Genomic DNA, 14,112 nt, shown 5'->3' on the forward strand with positions numbered 1-14,112 from the left:
ATGATTCATCCGGTATAACTGTAACCCGCATGAGCCAAAAAGCTTGCGATTGATAATCAATCCGTTTTCCTTGCGATCTCCGTCTACCTTCAGACAAACCCGTCCATCTGACGATCTTCTTTTTCATGACGACTGTTACTGATCCCAAAGTAAAAGAAACCATCACGGCTAATCCATACAAAACTCTTCAAGATGGAATCTCTTGCGGACGTCGTTACGACTGTCTTTCAGGCAATCCTGGCGGTCAATGTTGTCTTCACCGTCGGATACGCGTATAATGGAAAACGTGTGTCGACTTTGAGCAAGGTGAGCTTATCGATACATCGAAACTGGCGCATGAAGCTGACGATACATAGACTTTGTCTGCTTTATCTAATAATCTCCTTTTACCTCTCCTCATTTTGACGACTTTTGCTGCCTCACCATCTCTCACTTGGAAGCGACTTTTTCAATGTACGTCGTCTAATGATAAAAGCATATGTTTTCCGCAAAATCTGACACCTTATTTACCTCTTAGTATGGCCGTTGGCTGTTATCTCTCTTATTACCCATGCGGCCTCTTTGATTGCTTCCATTCTCTCTCGCAGATATTTTAGCGCCCCAGGCTGGGCTGTTGAGAGTTTGACGTATAACAAGTAGGTAATCGTAATCGCCGTCGTTCAGCCTGATATCGCAGCTTGATATCGATGATGACTAAATCACGTCTACTACACAGTGTCAGCTCTTACCCATTCCTTGTTGTCTACGCTCTGTACCGCGTGTCTACCGTTGGTGGTTTGAACCATCTGCACTGGCGAATCAGAGACACAACGGCTCAAGTTTTTGAAAGAGCTACTATCTACATACTAACCAACTTTTTGATCACAGAATTTTTCCGGTAAGATATCTCGCCCATTCATAACGATACATATTCTCGGGGCTGACCATCTTTGCAGAAAGTTCTTGAATCCGTTCATCGTACAATCCGGCTTACTTGATAAAGAACAGGAAGACGCGAACGAGAATGTCGAGGATGGTTTATATACTGAAACGGTCGAAGCAACGGTCGATGAAGATGCCACAGAGCAAACTTCCCTCCTCAGCCGAGCCCAGCAGCCAGATTCTACCAAATTAGCCATCATCCGCACCGCACACTCGCCGATTCTTCTTTCAGCGATACTAGGTCTCACCATCGGCCTTGTCAAGCCTCTGCAGAGATTTATCACAGGTGTAGGCATCGAGGGGTCCAGCGGCGGGTGGTTGTGGTTAGCGGTGGGGTCTGCTTTGAATGCGATGGGGGGATCGTTCCCTCTATTTGCCATTCTGGCTACCGGTGCGGCAGTGAGGGCCGGTGAGCAACCCCCGTACGTCATCCTGATCTGTTGCCTGGCATGTCAAAATTCCGAACTGATCATAGAGGCTTTCTAGATCGCCTGAATACAAGACGCCTCCCACCCTCGGCACTGTCCTCTTATTTGGCTTTTGGAGGTACATTTGCATTCCTGCCATCACCTTTCCTATCGTCAAGGGTTTCCACAAGATTCCCTCCACAAAGGTTTTCCTGCAGGATCCGGTCTTTGCAAGTTCCTTTCCGCATCAATGCTGTTATGAAAAAACTGACTTGTATCTCAGTCATTCATGCTTGTTCTCACTGTTATAACCCCTCCATTGCTTCCATCTCGCTTATCTCCCTTCCGATCCTCTGTTCTCTTTTTCACATTTTACTCTTCTCTCATCACCGCTGTCCCACTCGCTCTTGCGATCGGTCTCTTCGGTCGTGGTATCTCTTATGATCTCAATTTTGATCTTGTATCCGCACTAAAATCTGCTGCCGGAGGCGGGTTGGCTGGCGCCGCCGCCATGGTGGTACAAGTACTAACTCTCATGCCAATGAGGACCATTATGAATTATCAGTACAGATACGGAGGTGGGCTAAAGAGTGCGGCGGTGACGTTGTACGAAGACGGGGGCTTCAAGCGATATTACGCTGGCCTGACTGCTGCATTGTAAGTTTTTCCTTGGCACTCTTCTCCCCAATCTTTTGCTCTTTGAAGCTAATGAGATATATGATTTAGATTTCAAGGTCCCCTCTCCCGATTTGGCGATACGGCCGCCAACGCCGGTATCCTCGCTCTCCTCTCCTCCTTCCCTTGGCCTGTACTTGTCAAGACCGTGGCTGCGAGCGTCGCTTCCGCTTGTTTCCGTATGACACTCACCCCTATCGATACCATCAAGACCACTCAACAGACTCAAGGTGGTGGGGCGGGCTTGAAGTTGATCAGGGAAAGAGTCAGGCAACAAGGGGTGGCTAGTATGTGGTATGGCGCTTTGGCGACGGCTGCAGCGACTTTTGTCGGGCATTGTAAGTTTTTACATGCGTTTCATACCGCGAACTATGATTGTCAAGCTGACTGTTGAGGGCGTAGATCCGTGGTTCGGAGTAAGCGCACAATCAAACAGGAGCTGCTCCCCATTTCGAAATATTTGGCTGACTGTCGCTCTATTATAGACTTACAATTACCTCCAAGCCACGCTTCCTCTTCCTCATACCATTATTCAAAAACTTTTCGTAAGTCCATTTTTTTTTTTCATCCCACCTCTGATTCTTTGGAAAGGCACACCACTGACCAGATGACTTATCCGCTTTAACTGTTTAGCGCCAGGCATTTATCGGTTTTGCCGCATCCCTTGTCTCCGATACTTCCTCCAACTCTCTTCGTGTCGTTAAGACGTACCGGCAAGTGCACGAAGGTGATGTCGGCTATGTCACTGCTGCGAAGAGGATTGTAGAGGCAGAGGGGTGGAGAGGATTGTTTGGAAGGGGCTTGGGTACGAGATTGATAACTAATGGGCTACAAGGCTTATTGTTTAGTGTCTTGTGGAAGCTTTTTGCGGACCTGTGAGTAATAAATAAGACGAAGAATTCATTTTGTTGGTTAGACATGACTTGACTGACTTGGGGACGATTCATAGGATTGCGGGAAAGTAATCGCGTGCACTTTTCCCTTTCGCGTACTGGAGAAGTAGACCCTTCTTGTGTGCTATGAAAAGAATAGAAAAAAGAAAATCCCAAATGCATTGGACAAACCGTAGCACAGCTATAACTTCATCCCCTCCTAATCCTAATTTTTAGCGCTGAGATAATTCTTATCATTCTCTACATCTGCTTCTTTTGGCACTTTTCAAAAGAGAGTATATCAATTACATCAACACACACACATACGCTTTTATTATTGATTCTAAATCAAGCTCCCAGCAACATCCTTGACCGCTTTCCCAAAACCGCCGGTCGAGCCAAAACCGCCTGATCCACGAGCCGTGGCATCAAGGTCCTATAATGATTTACGATCCGTTAGCTTTCTTTGTTGAACTTGGTTGCAACATTACACGATGGACGAGGTTATGGGAAAAAAAAGAACGGAAAAAAGGGAGAGAACTAACCTCAACCTCCACGATAGGCGCCATCACGATCTTCTCCAAAATTAACTGTGCGATTCTATCGCCCTTTTGGACTACGTAAAAAAAAAGGCACGTCAGCCGGTCACCTCACCATAATCCCATAATAATTAGATTTCGGGATGAGGGGTTTCAATACATACTCGTAAAGTCGGAGTCGGAGTAGTTGAACAAGAGAACCTTGACGGGGCCTCGATAGTCTGCATCGATCACACCAGCACCAGTGTCGATGGAATGCTTGCTCGCTGTTAATTCCCCGCCCAAAAACGAGTTATCTTAGCAAACATGAAGGAGAAAGGACAAAGAGAGCATAGAAATCAACTGTGTGGATCACGTACCAAGTCCACTCCTAGGTGCCACTCGCCCATAGGTACCTTCTGGAACCGCGATGCACAATCCCGAGTCAATCAAAGCCTTGCCTCTTGCGGGTACAACCGTTTCTTCAGCAGAGTAGAGATCGTAGCCGGCTGAAAGGGAAGAGCCCCGGGTTGGGAGTGTGGCGGAAGGTGAGAGTTTCTTGATGAGGAGGGTGTTTGAGGGCTGTATGTGCAGATCCGAGCGAAATGGTTGAGCTGTTAGTGGCAAATAATGGTGAGAGTAAAGATGGGTGAACATACAGCAACAACCCCGTTACTCTCCTTTTCAGGCTCCTCCTTGCCAACAGTCAAACTCTTCAAGCTATCCTGCACCTTTTCGACAGGACCTTTGTCCTCTTCCTGTTCATCCTCACTAGCCTCTTCGGGTTGTTCAATCTCAAGGCCCTTGGCGGTAATTTCAGGGACAGAGTCGATTTCCTTCTTCACCGCAATGGGCACATCGGCGGCTGCTGGTGCGGGAGCTTGAGTGGGGGCGGCAGGAGGGGAAGGAGTATATACAGGGGCAGATTTCGGTTCTTCCTTGACAGGAGCAGGGGCAGGAGAGGGCGTGGACGAAGGAGCAGAGGCTTGGGCGGGAGCTGCGGCAGGGGCTGAGGACGTAAGGGTTGGTACGGCCTCCTTGGAAGCGCTCACTCCACCAGTCTCGAGGTCTACGACGTTGGGCCTAACGTTCTTACCTGTAAACCAGTCGGCCGCGGTTTGGGCAGGTTCGACAGAGTTGGCAGGAGGGAATATACTGTACTTTGCATGAGTATTTATTTCCTAGACATATTTTCGGTTTGCTTTTTTTATAAAAAAAGGGAGAAGGAGGCTTACTCGGATTGGAAAGACTCGGACTTTCGAGGTACGATGAAGCTCAAGGGCTCGACGCATCCGCCGGAGAGCTTGTAAGCACGGGCAATCTCATGTTCTTGTGTGTCGAGAGCTCGGCGAGGAAGAAGAGTCATACCACGTTCTACAATGAGCATTATCAGGTATATGTTCATTGCAACATGTTGGTAATGATTTTGAGGGGGGTTATATGAAAAGAGATACACATACGAGGGTCAGAAGTCTTGTACTCATTCAAGAAGTGGAGTTGATCGCCTTCAAATTCGTAGTATCGGATGTTACCGTCACTAATCATACTCATTAGCATATGCCTCGTATTCGCTGAAAAGAGATTACACACCCTTTACCGGCGAGGAAGAGAACGTCGTTACCCTCAGCATAGAATGGCATAAGGACACCTCTAAATACCGGGACCTCATCAGTAACTGAACTGCAGGGCATACGTTCGGATAGGATCTTACGCGCTAGAATCAATGGACTGGGTATCGAGGTTCTTCAAGCTGGACGTGTCCCACAAAGAAACCTGTCTGTCGGACATTCTGCTGAACTGTAATCACACGTCAGTCTCGAGTCATCCCGTTCGCTGAGTAGTTGACGGGATTCATATCGGACTTACTCCAGTGGTAGCAATTCTATCCCTGTCGCCCAACCAGACGACCCTCGAACCCTTTACACCCGCATGTCCATCTGTGATTCGTACAGCATCGCTGCCCGCTCGAGGGTCAAACAGTCTAAGTTTCTTGTCTCTACAAGTCTTTATACATCTATCAGTTTGTCACCGAAAATATGCAGAGAAAAAAAAATATTGAGATGTACGCACGGTAGCTAATGTGGTACCGACAGAGTTCCACGCAATGCTTTGGATAGAGTCGCCATGCCCCTTCAGTACGAGCTTGGGCTCGTCCGCGCTGGAGGAAATGTCCCAGAGGCGAACGAGGTGGTCGCCCGAGGCTGCAGTGAGGAGATTGGAGGAGGTGGGATGGAAAATCACCTGTCCAACTTTACTGTTGATATATATATATGAGCATGCGAGATATTGGGGGTATCAAGGGGATGGAGACATACCGACCGCCAGCGCTGAGCTTGAGCGCCGGGTTAAAGTCTTCAGGTTCCCACTGATCTTCGCCCCATCCCTCAAACGCAGAGTCTTCAACCTTCCAGATGAATACTAACATGGATAGTCAGTATCTGCAGACAGACATATGAAGATGTAAAAGTACCCACTCTTGCCATCTTCGCCAGCAGAAGCAACAATGTTGTCGTCAAAAGGATTCCAAGCAGTGTCGAGCACGGGTGCGGTGTGGCCTCGCGCAAGAGGGACGATATCGGGGAGCTTGGTTGGGAACCCTGCAGGTTGAGGAGGCGAGGTTGGTGAGAAAAGTGGGAGGATCGCAAAAGCCTATATTCGATTATGCACCACGTGACAGCAAAACGACCGGCAGAAAGCAGGAAATGAGAACATGAGCGATACGCGATACGGAAAGGTTTAGACGGGATAAGGAAAAGGGGACATACACCTCCACCAGACGCCTGCCAGTTGACAGAGAGGTATTTTCCACCGGCAGCTACAAGGTCAGTGTCCCATGCTGAACCACTGATTTTGACGTTCTCGTAGTTGACCTTGGACTTGGATCCATAGACGTGGCGGTATTTGGACTGTAGCAGTGGTTAGTCCTTCCCCCAGCTCGCAAGGTCCAACGTGGGTGCTTACAGGCCTGACGAATCTGGACATGGCTGGGCAGAGGGATGTATATAGAGAGGTGGATGGTTTAGGGGAGAGATGGTGCGAGATGACGGATGTGGTTGTTGGCGAGACCGACTGGGCCTTGACCCTGGCACCTCACTTTCCCACGGTCACTCCCCAGCGCGTCTCATACAATCATACACAGTTCGCCAATCATTACGCGACGCGTCGAGAAATGAGCAACTCTTGCTTCTGACGGCTGAGGATACAGACAGTGAAAAAATGCTCAGATTAACTGGTGGGCATGGGATAGCGGGCCGTGGATGAGATGAAAGACCTTGGAATACTAAGTTGCTGTACAGCTGTAATGATCGGTATTAGTAGATGAAGGATGAACGAGCGTTCCAAAAAACGAACGAAGCTTAAATTGGACCATTGCTCGTTTCTTTATTGTTCGATCTCATCGTGGGCACCACGATCGCTTTAGCAACCAGCCATCTTGTACCCTCGAGCCATGTCAGTCAACAGATCAACCATCACCCCATACCTCTTATCTCGTATTATCTCTGACTGCAGCGAGCCAGCGGCTGGAGACTAAACTTCTCTCTGGCCCCTTTTCCCTCTGCCTGCCTCCTACCTGTTGAATGTGGCTTTTTCGGCTTTGCGTCGAGTGTTAAAGATGGCTTGGCAGCCGGTTGCAAGTGTGCAGTGCCAACCATACATCATGTCGACATCTTCCACCGAACATTTGTTTTTTTGTCGTACTCAGCCTTCTTTTCGATCCGTCGTTCGGAATGCGGCCGCCCCGTCAGCTTCCATCGGATCAACGCATGGGCCTCCACTCGGCCAATCGGCAATTCGGCCTGGCCGACATCGTTCTTTTGTTCTTTTTCTTTTCGTGGAGCGGTTCATCTACCATACATCATCGCCCTAGTGAAGCGTCTAAAGAGAAGCTATGACTTTTGTACTGCGCCATGCACCACTACTGTATCTGAGAGCTGATAATTTAGGGCAGTTGTGATGACCTAATAAACGACCACTACTTTGCGCTGAAGTGCCGGAGAAAAAGATCGACATCACCACTCAGGAAATCAGGAAAAGAACAGCAGCGGTACCTGAAACTGTGTCTTTTTACCATCGCCCGTCTATACCACACAATTCACGTATCCTCCCAATCAGCCGCCAATCAGGATAGTCCAGCCAGTTCCCCCCGTCGCCACCATACCCGTAGTGCATCGCAGCCCCATTGCCTATTATCCCGCGCACAGCCCAGGGAGGCAGACAAAGAACAGACATTTCCCATGCTATGTAAACCGGCAGCACCAGCCTTCGACCTAACCTTGCTTTAGCACGGGCCCCTATCTCACCTTTTTGTCTCTCCACTTTTCACTTGGCCGGAACTCCATCTCTCACAATCTGATTGCCTGTGCATCACCTGTATCCACTTGGACCCTTTTGACCGTTTTTTTTTTCAGTTTTAGCCGTCCTTCCGTGCTTCCCTTTTCCCTTTCTTTTGTGTGAAATGGGTGTATCGCAATCAAAGAAATTAGGGATCATTCCGGTGCATGCTCCTCCTTGGGAAAATGACTTGGACTTTGATAAGATGAGGATGTTTGATCATAAAAGACCCACGATATCTGAAGTGAACAGTTCCCCCTTGATTTTATCTTTAGCAACCTATTTCGGATTTGAGATCTGAGTCAGACCGCCAAGATTCGTGCCCTATTATTTTGAGTCACCCTGCATTTTCTTTCCACTTTGAAATCGATCACTCTTTATAGATTTACTATAGATATATTAGAAGGTAGAGATAAATGGGTGAGAAGCTAAGAGTTGCCATCGTTGGCGGAGGAGCCGGTGGTTTATCTGCTTTATGGGTAAGTCCTATCTCCTTCGCCGTGCCTTCCAATTAGCAAGTGACTGATCGCGTTTAACTTAGGTTTTGAACAACTTTTCCCCAAATGAAGTGCATATCTATGAAAAAGAAGACTGGTGGGGAGGTCATGCGCATACCGTCGAATTCCAGCGTGAGTGTCTTTTATATAGCAATCGAGAATTACTGTTGATACCCCCGCGCGATCACATAGAGCCTGGCAAGGAAAAATGCGAAATTGATACTGCATTCGCAAGTCATCCTTTCCTCTTTGAATTTTCGTTTCCGAGATGCTTGCTGACCCTTATATCAGATCGCTATCAACTCGAAAAACTACCCCAACTTTTACCGTTTCGTCCTCGATCACTCTGTAGAGCTCATCAAGACTACCATGTCGTTCTCTCTCTCTCGCGATCATGGGGCTTTTGAATGGGCTAGCAATGATCTTTGGTCCCTCTTCTGCCAAGGCTCAAACTTGTATGTTCCTTTGCCCACCTCCCTCATTTCCTTGTTTTTCCCGAGTATGATACTGACGGGTTGAAATGACCAGCTTCAAGCCGAGGGTATACCGTATGATGTGGGATATTTTCCGATTCCATATTTTCGCCAAGGATCTGCTTTCCGAGAAAGGAGAGAGTGAGCATCTGAGTATCGGAGAGTATCTCGATAGAGAGGGGTATAGCCAGTCATTCAAAGAAGACTATCTCCTTGTGAGTTTTACTTCCTTTGTCACTACATCATCCCATCCCGTCTTATCCTGATACTAATTGCTTCTTGGTATATATATACAGCCCTTAACAGCTGGTATCTGGTCAATCCCACCCGAAAAAGTAGCCCTTGACTTTCCTGCAATGGCGCTCGTGAGGTTCTTTCATAACCATCAGATGCTTCAACTCTGGGGAAAACCCAGCTGGTTGACTGTGAAAGGCGGCTCGTGAGTTTTTTTCTTCCATTTCAATCGTACCTATTCTGCACAAAGAGAGATGAGATGTGCTGAATCCATATGCTTTACGGGTAGGAGCAAGTATATTGAGAAGGTCATAGAGCAAATACCGAAAGAGAAACTTCATCTCGGCGAGGGTGTGCAGGCGGTGATCCCGCAAACGGACGGTAGCTTCATTGTACGAGAAGTATCCGGGAAGGAGGAGAGATACGACAAGGTTATTCTCGCGTACGTCTTGCTGTTCTGCTTTTCTTCCGCATAAGCTGGCTGTCATTATCCGTTCAAAAAAAAAGCTAATGGATGAAATCTCAATCAGTACACATACAGACCAGGCTGTATCGCTCCTTGGCGAGAATATTAGTTTAGAAGAAAAGGCGGTTCTTGGAGGTTGTGAATGGAGCGCGAATGAGGCCGTCGTACATTATGATGAGGAGGTGCGTCTTTCTCTTTTTTTTTTGTTTTTTGGTTTTTTGGTCTTTATTGTCTGCTATCATGTCGACACTTGAAGATGAAGATGTGAGAATTGATGAAATGTACCACAGCTTATGCCAACGAGAAAGAAGGCATGGACTGGTAAGTGTCAAGTCTTGCACTGCGAGTAGCATTGAAAAAAGAAAACTAATCCATTGGCTTTAGCTTGGAACTACCTTACTTCTACCGAACCGATTTCACCTAGCCACGAGTCCAAGACGAGCGTCTCGGCCGTCAACACCATCTCCATGTCCGTCCATCTTTCTTCTCCTCATAAATGATGAAATGGCTGACCCTCTCTCCTGCAAAAGCACATTCGACCTCAACGTCCTCCAATCCCTCCCCGTCTCCAAACACGGCCACATCTTCGTTACTCTCAACCCCCCTACCCCACCAACCCCTTCAAAAACACTTTCCAGATGGATCTACCACCATCCTACCCTCACTCCTGCCCTTTTACGCGCCCAGCAACAACTCCCTTCCATCCAAGGTGTTCGAGGGCTATACTTTGTCGGCGCGTGGACGGGGTATGGGTTCCACGAAGACGGTTGGCGAGCTGGGATGGAAGTGGCGTATAGACCAGAGTTTGGAGTGCCGCTCCACAAGAGGCCGTGGGAGGTGAGGAAGGTGGATGGGAGGGATGTGAAGAAGGAGATGGGGGAGTGGGCGTTGAGGCCGGTTATTGGGACGGTGGATTGGGGGGTAAAGGGTTTGGTGACGTGGGCGAGTTGGACTTTGGGGTTGTATATGTCTGCGATTCATGTGATTGCGGGGCGGGTGATCAAGGAGAAGAAAAAGGTGGCTTGATGCTCATTTCGATTCTCTTGTTTTTGCCCCAAAGAATTTTTTTTGTTCTTTGGTCTCATCATTTCTCCTTCTTGGATACTTTCATAGTGCTGCTTTATTTAATACTGTATATATATATATATATGTCTTGGGTAGACTTTTAACTTTTGTGTTGATAAGCAATAGACGAGGAACATGTATATATTATCTTTCCTTTCCAATGGACGTTTCAATTGCTTGCTTTCTGTCCTTTGTATCTTTTCCTTCATGTTTTCTTGTAATTGAACAAAATGGCGCCTTTGACCCAGTACAATGCATGCCAAGTATCCAAAAAAAAAACATAATCCTAATATTCTTTTTTTTTACTAATAATCGATGACTTCTCATATCTCAAGACTTTGGGGATTAGAGCTTGTGCAAAGCGTCCTTGGTCTTATCATCTACAAATTGGTTTTCCGTCACGCCTTTACCCATAGCAGCGGTGGATGAGACACCGCCGGTGACCGTCATCAACATTGCGTCCGCATAGTCTGCGCCTGACCACTGTTTCAATTGGGGGGGAAGGATGGTTAGCTTGAGTTCCTCTGTGCTTTGAACGGAAGAGGGGAAAGGAGGGACGAACCTTTTGATGAGTCAAGACATCACATCCAATCTCCCGTTCTCGGCTTTGAATCAATTCGACATAGGCCTTCATGCCTTCCTTTGAGAAGGCGTTGGCGAAGAGATCGTTGATATAGGCGTTGGAATGGAGGCCGGCGAGCTGTTGAGTTACGTTCTGTCAGCGAGGAGACGTTTGAGGACACAGGGGAAGAAAAAGGGACTTACAGTAATGAATTGGAAGACGAAACCAAGTTTTCCCAACTCCCACACATACTCCTTCATCTCCTTCTTCCCCAATCCTGCCTTTTCCCAATTGAAACTCGGGCTCAAGTTGTACGCCAACCACTGACCGGGATGGACTTTATGTACGCCTTCGGCAAACTCTTTAGCCTGCGCGTAGATGGGAGACTTGGTCTCCATCCAGAGGAGGTCGGCATAAGGTGCAAAGGCGATGGCGCGGTTGATAGCGCATTGGGTGCCGCCTTGGTAGCGGTAGTAACCCTCGCGGGAACGGGGAGTGTCCCATGACCAGTAAGGGGTGGCGGAGGCTGGCAGACCGAACGATTGGGCGAGCTGGAGAGTGGAAGCGTGCGAGGTGCCGATCGACTGTTCTCTAAACTCGATGATTTTTTTGGAAGAGACGCCGTGCTTCGAGAGAGCGTCGGCGAGTACGTCGGGCCATAGTTTCAATCCCGCCTGTTTCGTCCATGCATCCTCTATTTTCTGGAGTTCCTGTCCGTACTTGCCCTCCATTTCGGCGGCGATCATGAGATCGTTAAGAGGGGGTAAGGAAGGGTTAGTAGAACCCAAGATGAAGGAGTGGTCCCGAGGGTCAATGTTAGTGGAGAGGAGGGTAGCGGCTTCAGAGTCGGTACGACAGACGACGAGGTTGGTGGTGCCCATGATGTCGCACTGGAGACGCATGGCCACGAGGCGGTTGATATGTTCAGAGATGGGGACGAGGACCTGGGTGAGGGGGAGAGCGACCGTCAGCCAGCGAACGAAACGAGAGGGCGAAAGGCACGGGAGGGAAAGGAAAGGACAGAAGAGATGACCGACCTTGCCTGCCATATGACCACATTTCTTCGTACCAGGCGCTTGATCCTCGATATGGATTCCCGCTGCTCCACTCTCGACCATCATCTTTGTCAATCTCATCACTGCTGTCAAACCTATTGGGGGGAACGGTAGGGTACAACATTAGTATCTCCTCTTTTAGTGAAAAGGTGAGCGGACTCACCACCATGCCCAGTATCCGCATCAGCCACGATAGGTCTGAGATAATCAATCCTCTCTCCTGGGTCTTGGCCTTTGGCCAAAGCGGCAGAGCGGGTGTATCGCTGTTTGCGGTCGTGGTAGAGTTGGGCTGTGAAGAGTTGGGCGACTTTGTTGGGGACAGTGTTGGATGGGTAGTCTGTTTGAGTTGGTGGGTGAGTAATTAAGCGGAACAATGATGAGGTGATAAGGGGGGTTGGGATGGGAACTTACCGGCAAGGTCGGGTCCGGGTTCGAGGGAAGATGATGCAGTGGAAGAACATTGCCAGCCAGAGACGTATACGGTCTCGAGGTATTTCGCCATTTGGGTCAACTGCACGGGATCGAGCCTGTCTCGGGTATAGTCGATCTTTTTGTCAGTACTCCTAAATTTTTACTCAAGGAACAGAAGAGCAGGTCGATGGATAAAGAGATGAAACTCACGCGCCATAGGTAGCCGTACATCCCCCGCCCTCACCACGAGCTTTTGACTCCAAGATCTTCCACAGCTTTTTCGCCTGGACGTCGGAAGGGTAAGAGATGGGAAGAGTACCACGTTTGGAGACAACGTCGGCAGGGGTGTATGGGCGGGTTGTTCGTGCGAACCGTGGGGACTGTTTTTTTGCGTAAGGAGCAGGAGAGGAGGATAGGTTAGCTTGGGTAAATTGGGGTAAAGGAGAGGGGACAAGGTCGTACCTTGGCGAAGGCCTCAAAGGCTTTGACTTCGGCGTCAAACTCTGCTTTCTCGGACGACATGATCGTTGATCGTTGTTTCGATTGTAGGATTGTTCAGTTACTCAGTAGAAGTTGACGATGTAAGGACGTAATGAGTGAAAAGCAAAAAAAGCTCTGTGGGGATCTCAACATAGCCTCGCAGATTGGCTCGTTATAAATCATCTCGTGGACTGGAAGAGCATAGGAGATGACGGGTGTAGTGCGAAGAAGCAGGCTACGAAATAGGACAGTAAAGAGAGAAAACAAGTGGACGTGCCGGGTAAGGGCTAACCGGCGGACAATCCCGACGGATTTACTCGGACAGAGGTTGTCGGGTGGAAATAGCCGGGAGAGATAACTCAGTTCTTCGCTAGAGCGTCATAGGCGAGAGAATGTATAGCTTCTTATTTACTTCTTGCGCAACTATGCTGGAGATGAGAGGGGAAACGACTGGTTTGCTCGGATTGGGTGGAGATAATTGGAGATATATTGATTGGGATCGGATTTGGGCGGAGAAGGAAGATAGAGTTGGTGTGACGTTTCCCATCACAACCCGGATCCCCTTTCCCAACTCATACAGGATACATCAAGGCAATTAAATCTGTGCGTAAACGGTAGGAAGAGCAGAACCGACATGCCACGAAATTTAACCGTGCCTTGTACGGTGTTGTCGGCTTCTTCTCATACAAAGGGCGCTACAGCTTCAACATCCTAGGAGTATTATGTGATTACACGAAGAGGATTCGATACTTCTAGTACAGTTATCCTGATCCTGCCCATGATGCTTGAATCTTCAAGAACCGTCATCTATTTGAAGAGGCCATCGGTGACGTTCGAAGGATTGGTGAAGCCATACTGCAAGGATAATTTCAGAACAACTCAAATGCCCTGGTTGCCGCCCATTCTGCCTAACATCACCGACTGTGGTTCGCGGATTTGCCACCCACTTCTGTCTCTTCGTTCCCTTCTTTTCCTTCGTCTGCTCTCGAAATCCTTCCAGAACTTTTTTGTCTTTCTTTTCGTGTACATCGACTCCCTTAGGTTAGCAGCATTTTTAATAAATAATTTGAATGATGAAATAGAAAAAAAAAATGTTTTTGCTGTGTGCTCAGACGGATCCATCGACCATGTTAATTATTTACTC

The 14,112-nt window shown here is 48.2% G+C and overlaps 4 protein-coding genes and 1 non-coding gene; 3 read left to right on the forward strand and 2 right to left on the reverse strand.

Moving 5' to 3' along the window:
- The first annotated feature begins 20 nt into the window (after positions 1–20).
- On the forward strand, positions 21–3,118 carry CNAG_05300 (mitochondrial carrier protein). XM_012193195.1 has 12 exons: positions 21–306; positions 357–453; positions 518–635; positions 716–877; positions 936–1,343; positions 1,408–1,558; positions 1,612–1,985; positions 2,055–2,341; positions 2,406–2,419; positions 2,489–2,548; positions 2,637–2,878; positions 2,953–3,118. Exons 1-12 carry the CDS (start codon positions 193–195, stop codon positions 2,966–2,968), a joined length of 2,043 nt encoding a protein of 680 aa, XP_012048585.1. The 5' UTR covers positions 21–192; the 3' UTR covers positions 2,969–3,118.
- On the reverse strand, positions 3,033–7,033 carry CNAG_05301 (deoxyuridine 5'-triphosphate nucleotidohydrolase). XM_012193196.1 has 17 exons: positions 6,875–7,033; positions 6,745–6,833; positions 6,355–6,689; positions 6,159–6,299; positions 5,868–6,042; positions 5,709–5,811; positions 5,464–5,647; positions 5,260–5,397; positions 5,105–5,190; positions 4,984–5,043; positions 4,854–4,930; positions 4,629–4,767; positions 4,053–4,548; positions 3,774–3,975; positions 3,579–3,680; positions 3,421–3,491; positions 3,033–3,311 (listed from the first exon to the last, which is right to left on the reverse strand). The coding sequence occupies exons 3-17, from the start codon at positions 6,373–6,375 to the stop codon at positions 3,219–3,221; spliced, it is 2,088 nt and encodes a 695-aa protein (XP_012048586.1). The 5' UTR covers positions 6,376–6,689; positions 6,745–6,833; positions 6,875–7,033; the 3' UTR covers positions 3,033–3,218.
- Positions 7,034–7,469: 436 nt separating this feature from the next.
- CNAG_05302 (amine oxidase) lies at positions 7,470–10,729 on the forward strand. XM_012193197.1 has 11 exons: positions 7,470–8,204; positions 8,267–8,354; positions 8,415–8,452; positions 8,514–8,677; positions 8,751–8,910; positions 8,992–9,134; positions 9,219–9,371; positions 9,460–9,577; positions 9,686–9,716; positions 9,780–9,864; positions 9,926–10,729. The coding sequence occupies exons 1-11, from the start codon at positions 8,142–8,144 to the stop codon at positions 10,419–10,421; spliced, it is 1,539 nt and encodes a 512-aa protein (XP_012048587.1). The 5' UTR covers positions 7,470–8,141; the 3' UTR covers positions 10,422–10,729.
- CNAG_05303 (isocitrate lyase) lies at positions 10,695–13,200 on the reverse strand. XM_012193447.1 has 8 exons: positions 12,951–13,200; positions 12,699–12,868; positions 12,489–12,604; positions 12,241–12,414; positions 12,060–12,172; positions 11,226–11,966; positions 11,023–11,160; positions 10,695–10,943 (listed from the first exon to the last, which is right to left on the reverse strand). Exons 1-8 carry the CDS (start codon positions 13,008–13,010, stop codon positions 10,806–10,808), a joined length of 1,650 nt encoding a protein of 549 aa, XP_012048837.1. The 5' UTR covers positions 13,011–13,200; the 3' UTR covers positions 10,695–10,805.
- A 331-nt stretch (positions 13,201–13,531) lies between these two features.
- CNAG_12402 lies at positions 13,532–14,068 on the forward strand. XR_001045661.1 has 1 exon: positions 13,532–14,068. It is a non-coding gene; the product is annotated as a hypothetical RNA (non-coding RNA).
- Positions 14,069–14,112: the final 44 nt, after the last annotated feature.

This window comes from Cryptococcus neoformans, chromosome 4 (assembly GCF_000149245.1).
Source record: "Cryptococcus neoformans var. grubii H99 chromosome 4, complete sequence".
NCBI classification, from domain to species: Eukaryota; Fungi; Basidiomycota; class Tremellomycetes; order Tremellales; family Cryptococcaceae; genus Cryptococcus; species Cryptococcus neoformans.

Coding starts and splice junctions, on each gene's coding strand:
- CNAG_05300 (XM_012193195.1), top strand. CDS start 193: ATGGAATCTCTTGCGGACGTCGTTACGACTGTCTTTCAGGCAATCCTG. Junction 307..356: donor GTGTGTCGACTTTGAGCAAG/GTGAGCTTATCG, acceptor GACGATACATAG/ACTTTGTCTGCTTTATCTAA. Junction 636..715: donor GAGAGTTTGACGTATAACAA/GTAGGTAATCGT, acceptor TCTACTACACAG/TGTCAGCTCTTACCCATTCC.
- CNAG_05301 (XM_012193196.1), bottom strand. CDS start 6,375: ATGTCCAGATTCGTCAGGCCT. Junction 6,300..6,354: donor TGTCCAGATTCGTCAGGCCT/GTAAGCACCCAC, acceptor CCACTGCTACAG/TCCAAATACCGCCACGTCTA. Junction 3,492..3,578: donor CTCCGACTCCGACTTTACGA/GTATGTATTGAA, acceptor TTTTTTACGTAG/TCCAAAAGGGCGATAGAATC.
- CNAG_05302 (XM_012193197.1), top strand. CDS start 8,142: ATGGGTGAGAAGCTAAGAGTTGCCATCGTTGGCGGAGGAGCCGGTGGT. Junction 8,453..8,513: donor GCGAAATTGATACTGCATTC/GCAAGTCATCCT, acceptor CCCTTATATCAG/ATCGCTATCAACTCGAAAAA. Junction 8,911..8,991: donor TCAAAGAAGACTATCTCCTT/GTGAGTTTTACT, acceptor ATATATATACAG/CCCTTAACAGCTGGTATCTG.
- CNAG_05303 (XM_012193447.1), bottom strand. CDS start 13,010: ATGTCGTCCGAGAAAGCAGAGTTTGACGCCGAAGTCAAAGCCTTTGAG. Junction 12,415..12,488: donor ACCCGGACCCGACCTTGCCG/GTAAGTTCCCAT, acceptor CAACTCAAACAG/ACTACCCATCCAACACTGTC. Junction 10,944..11,022: donor ATGTCTTGACTCATCAAAAG/GTTCGTCCCTCC, acceptor CAATTGAAACAG/TGGTCAGGCGCAGACTATGC.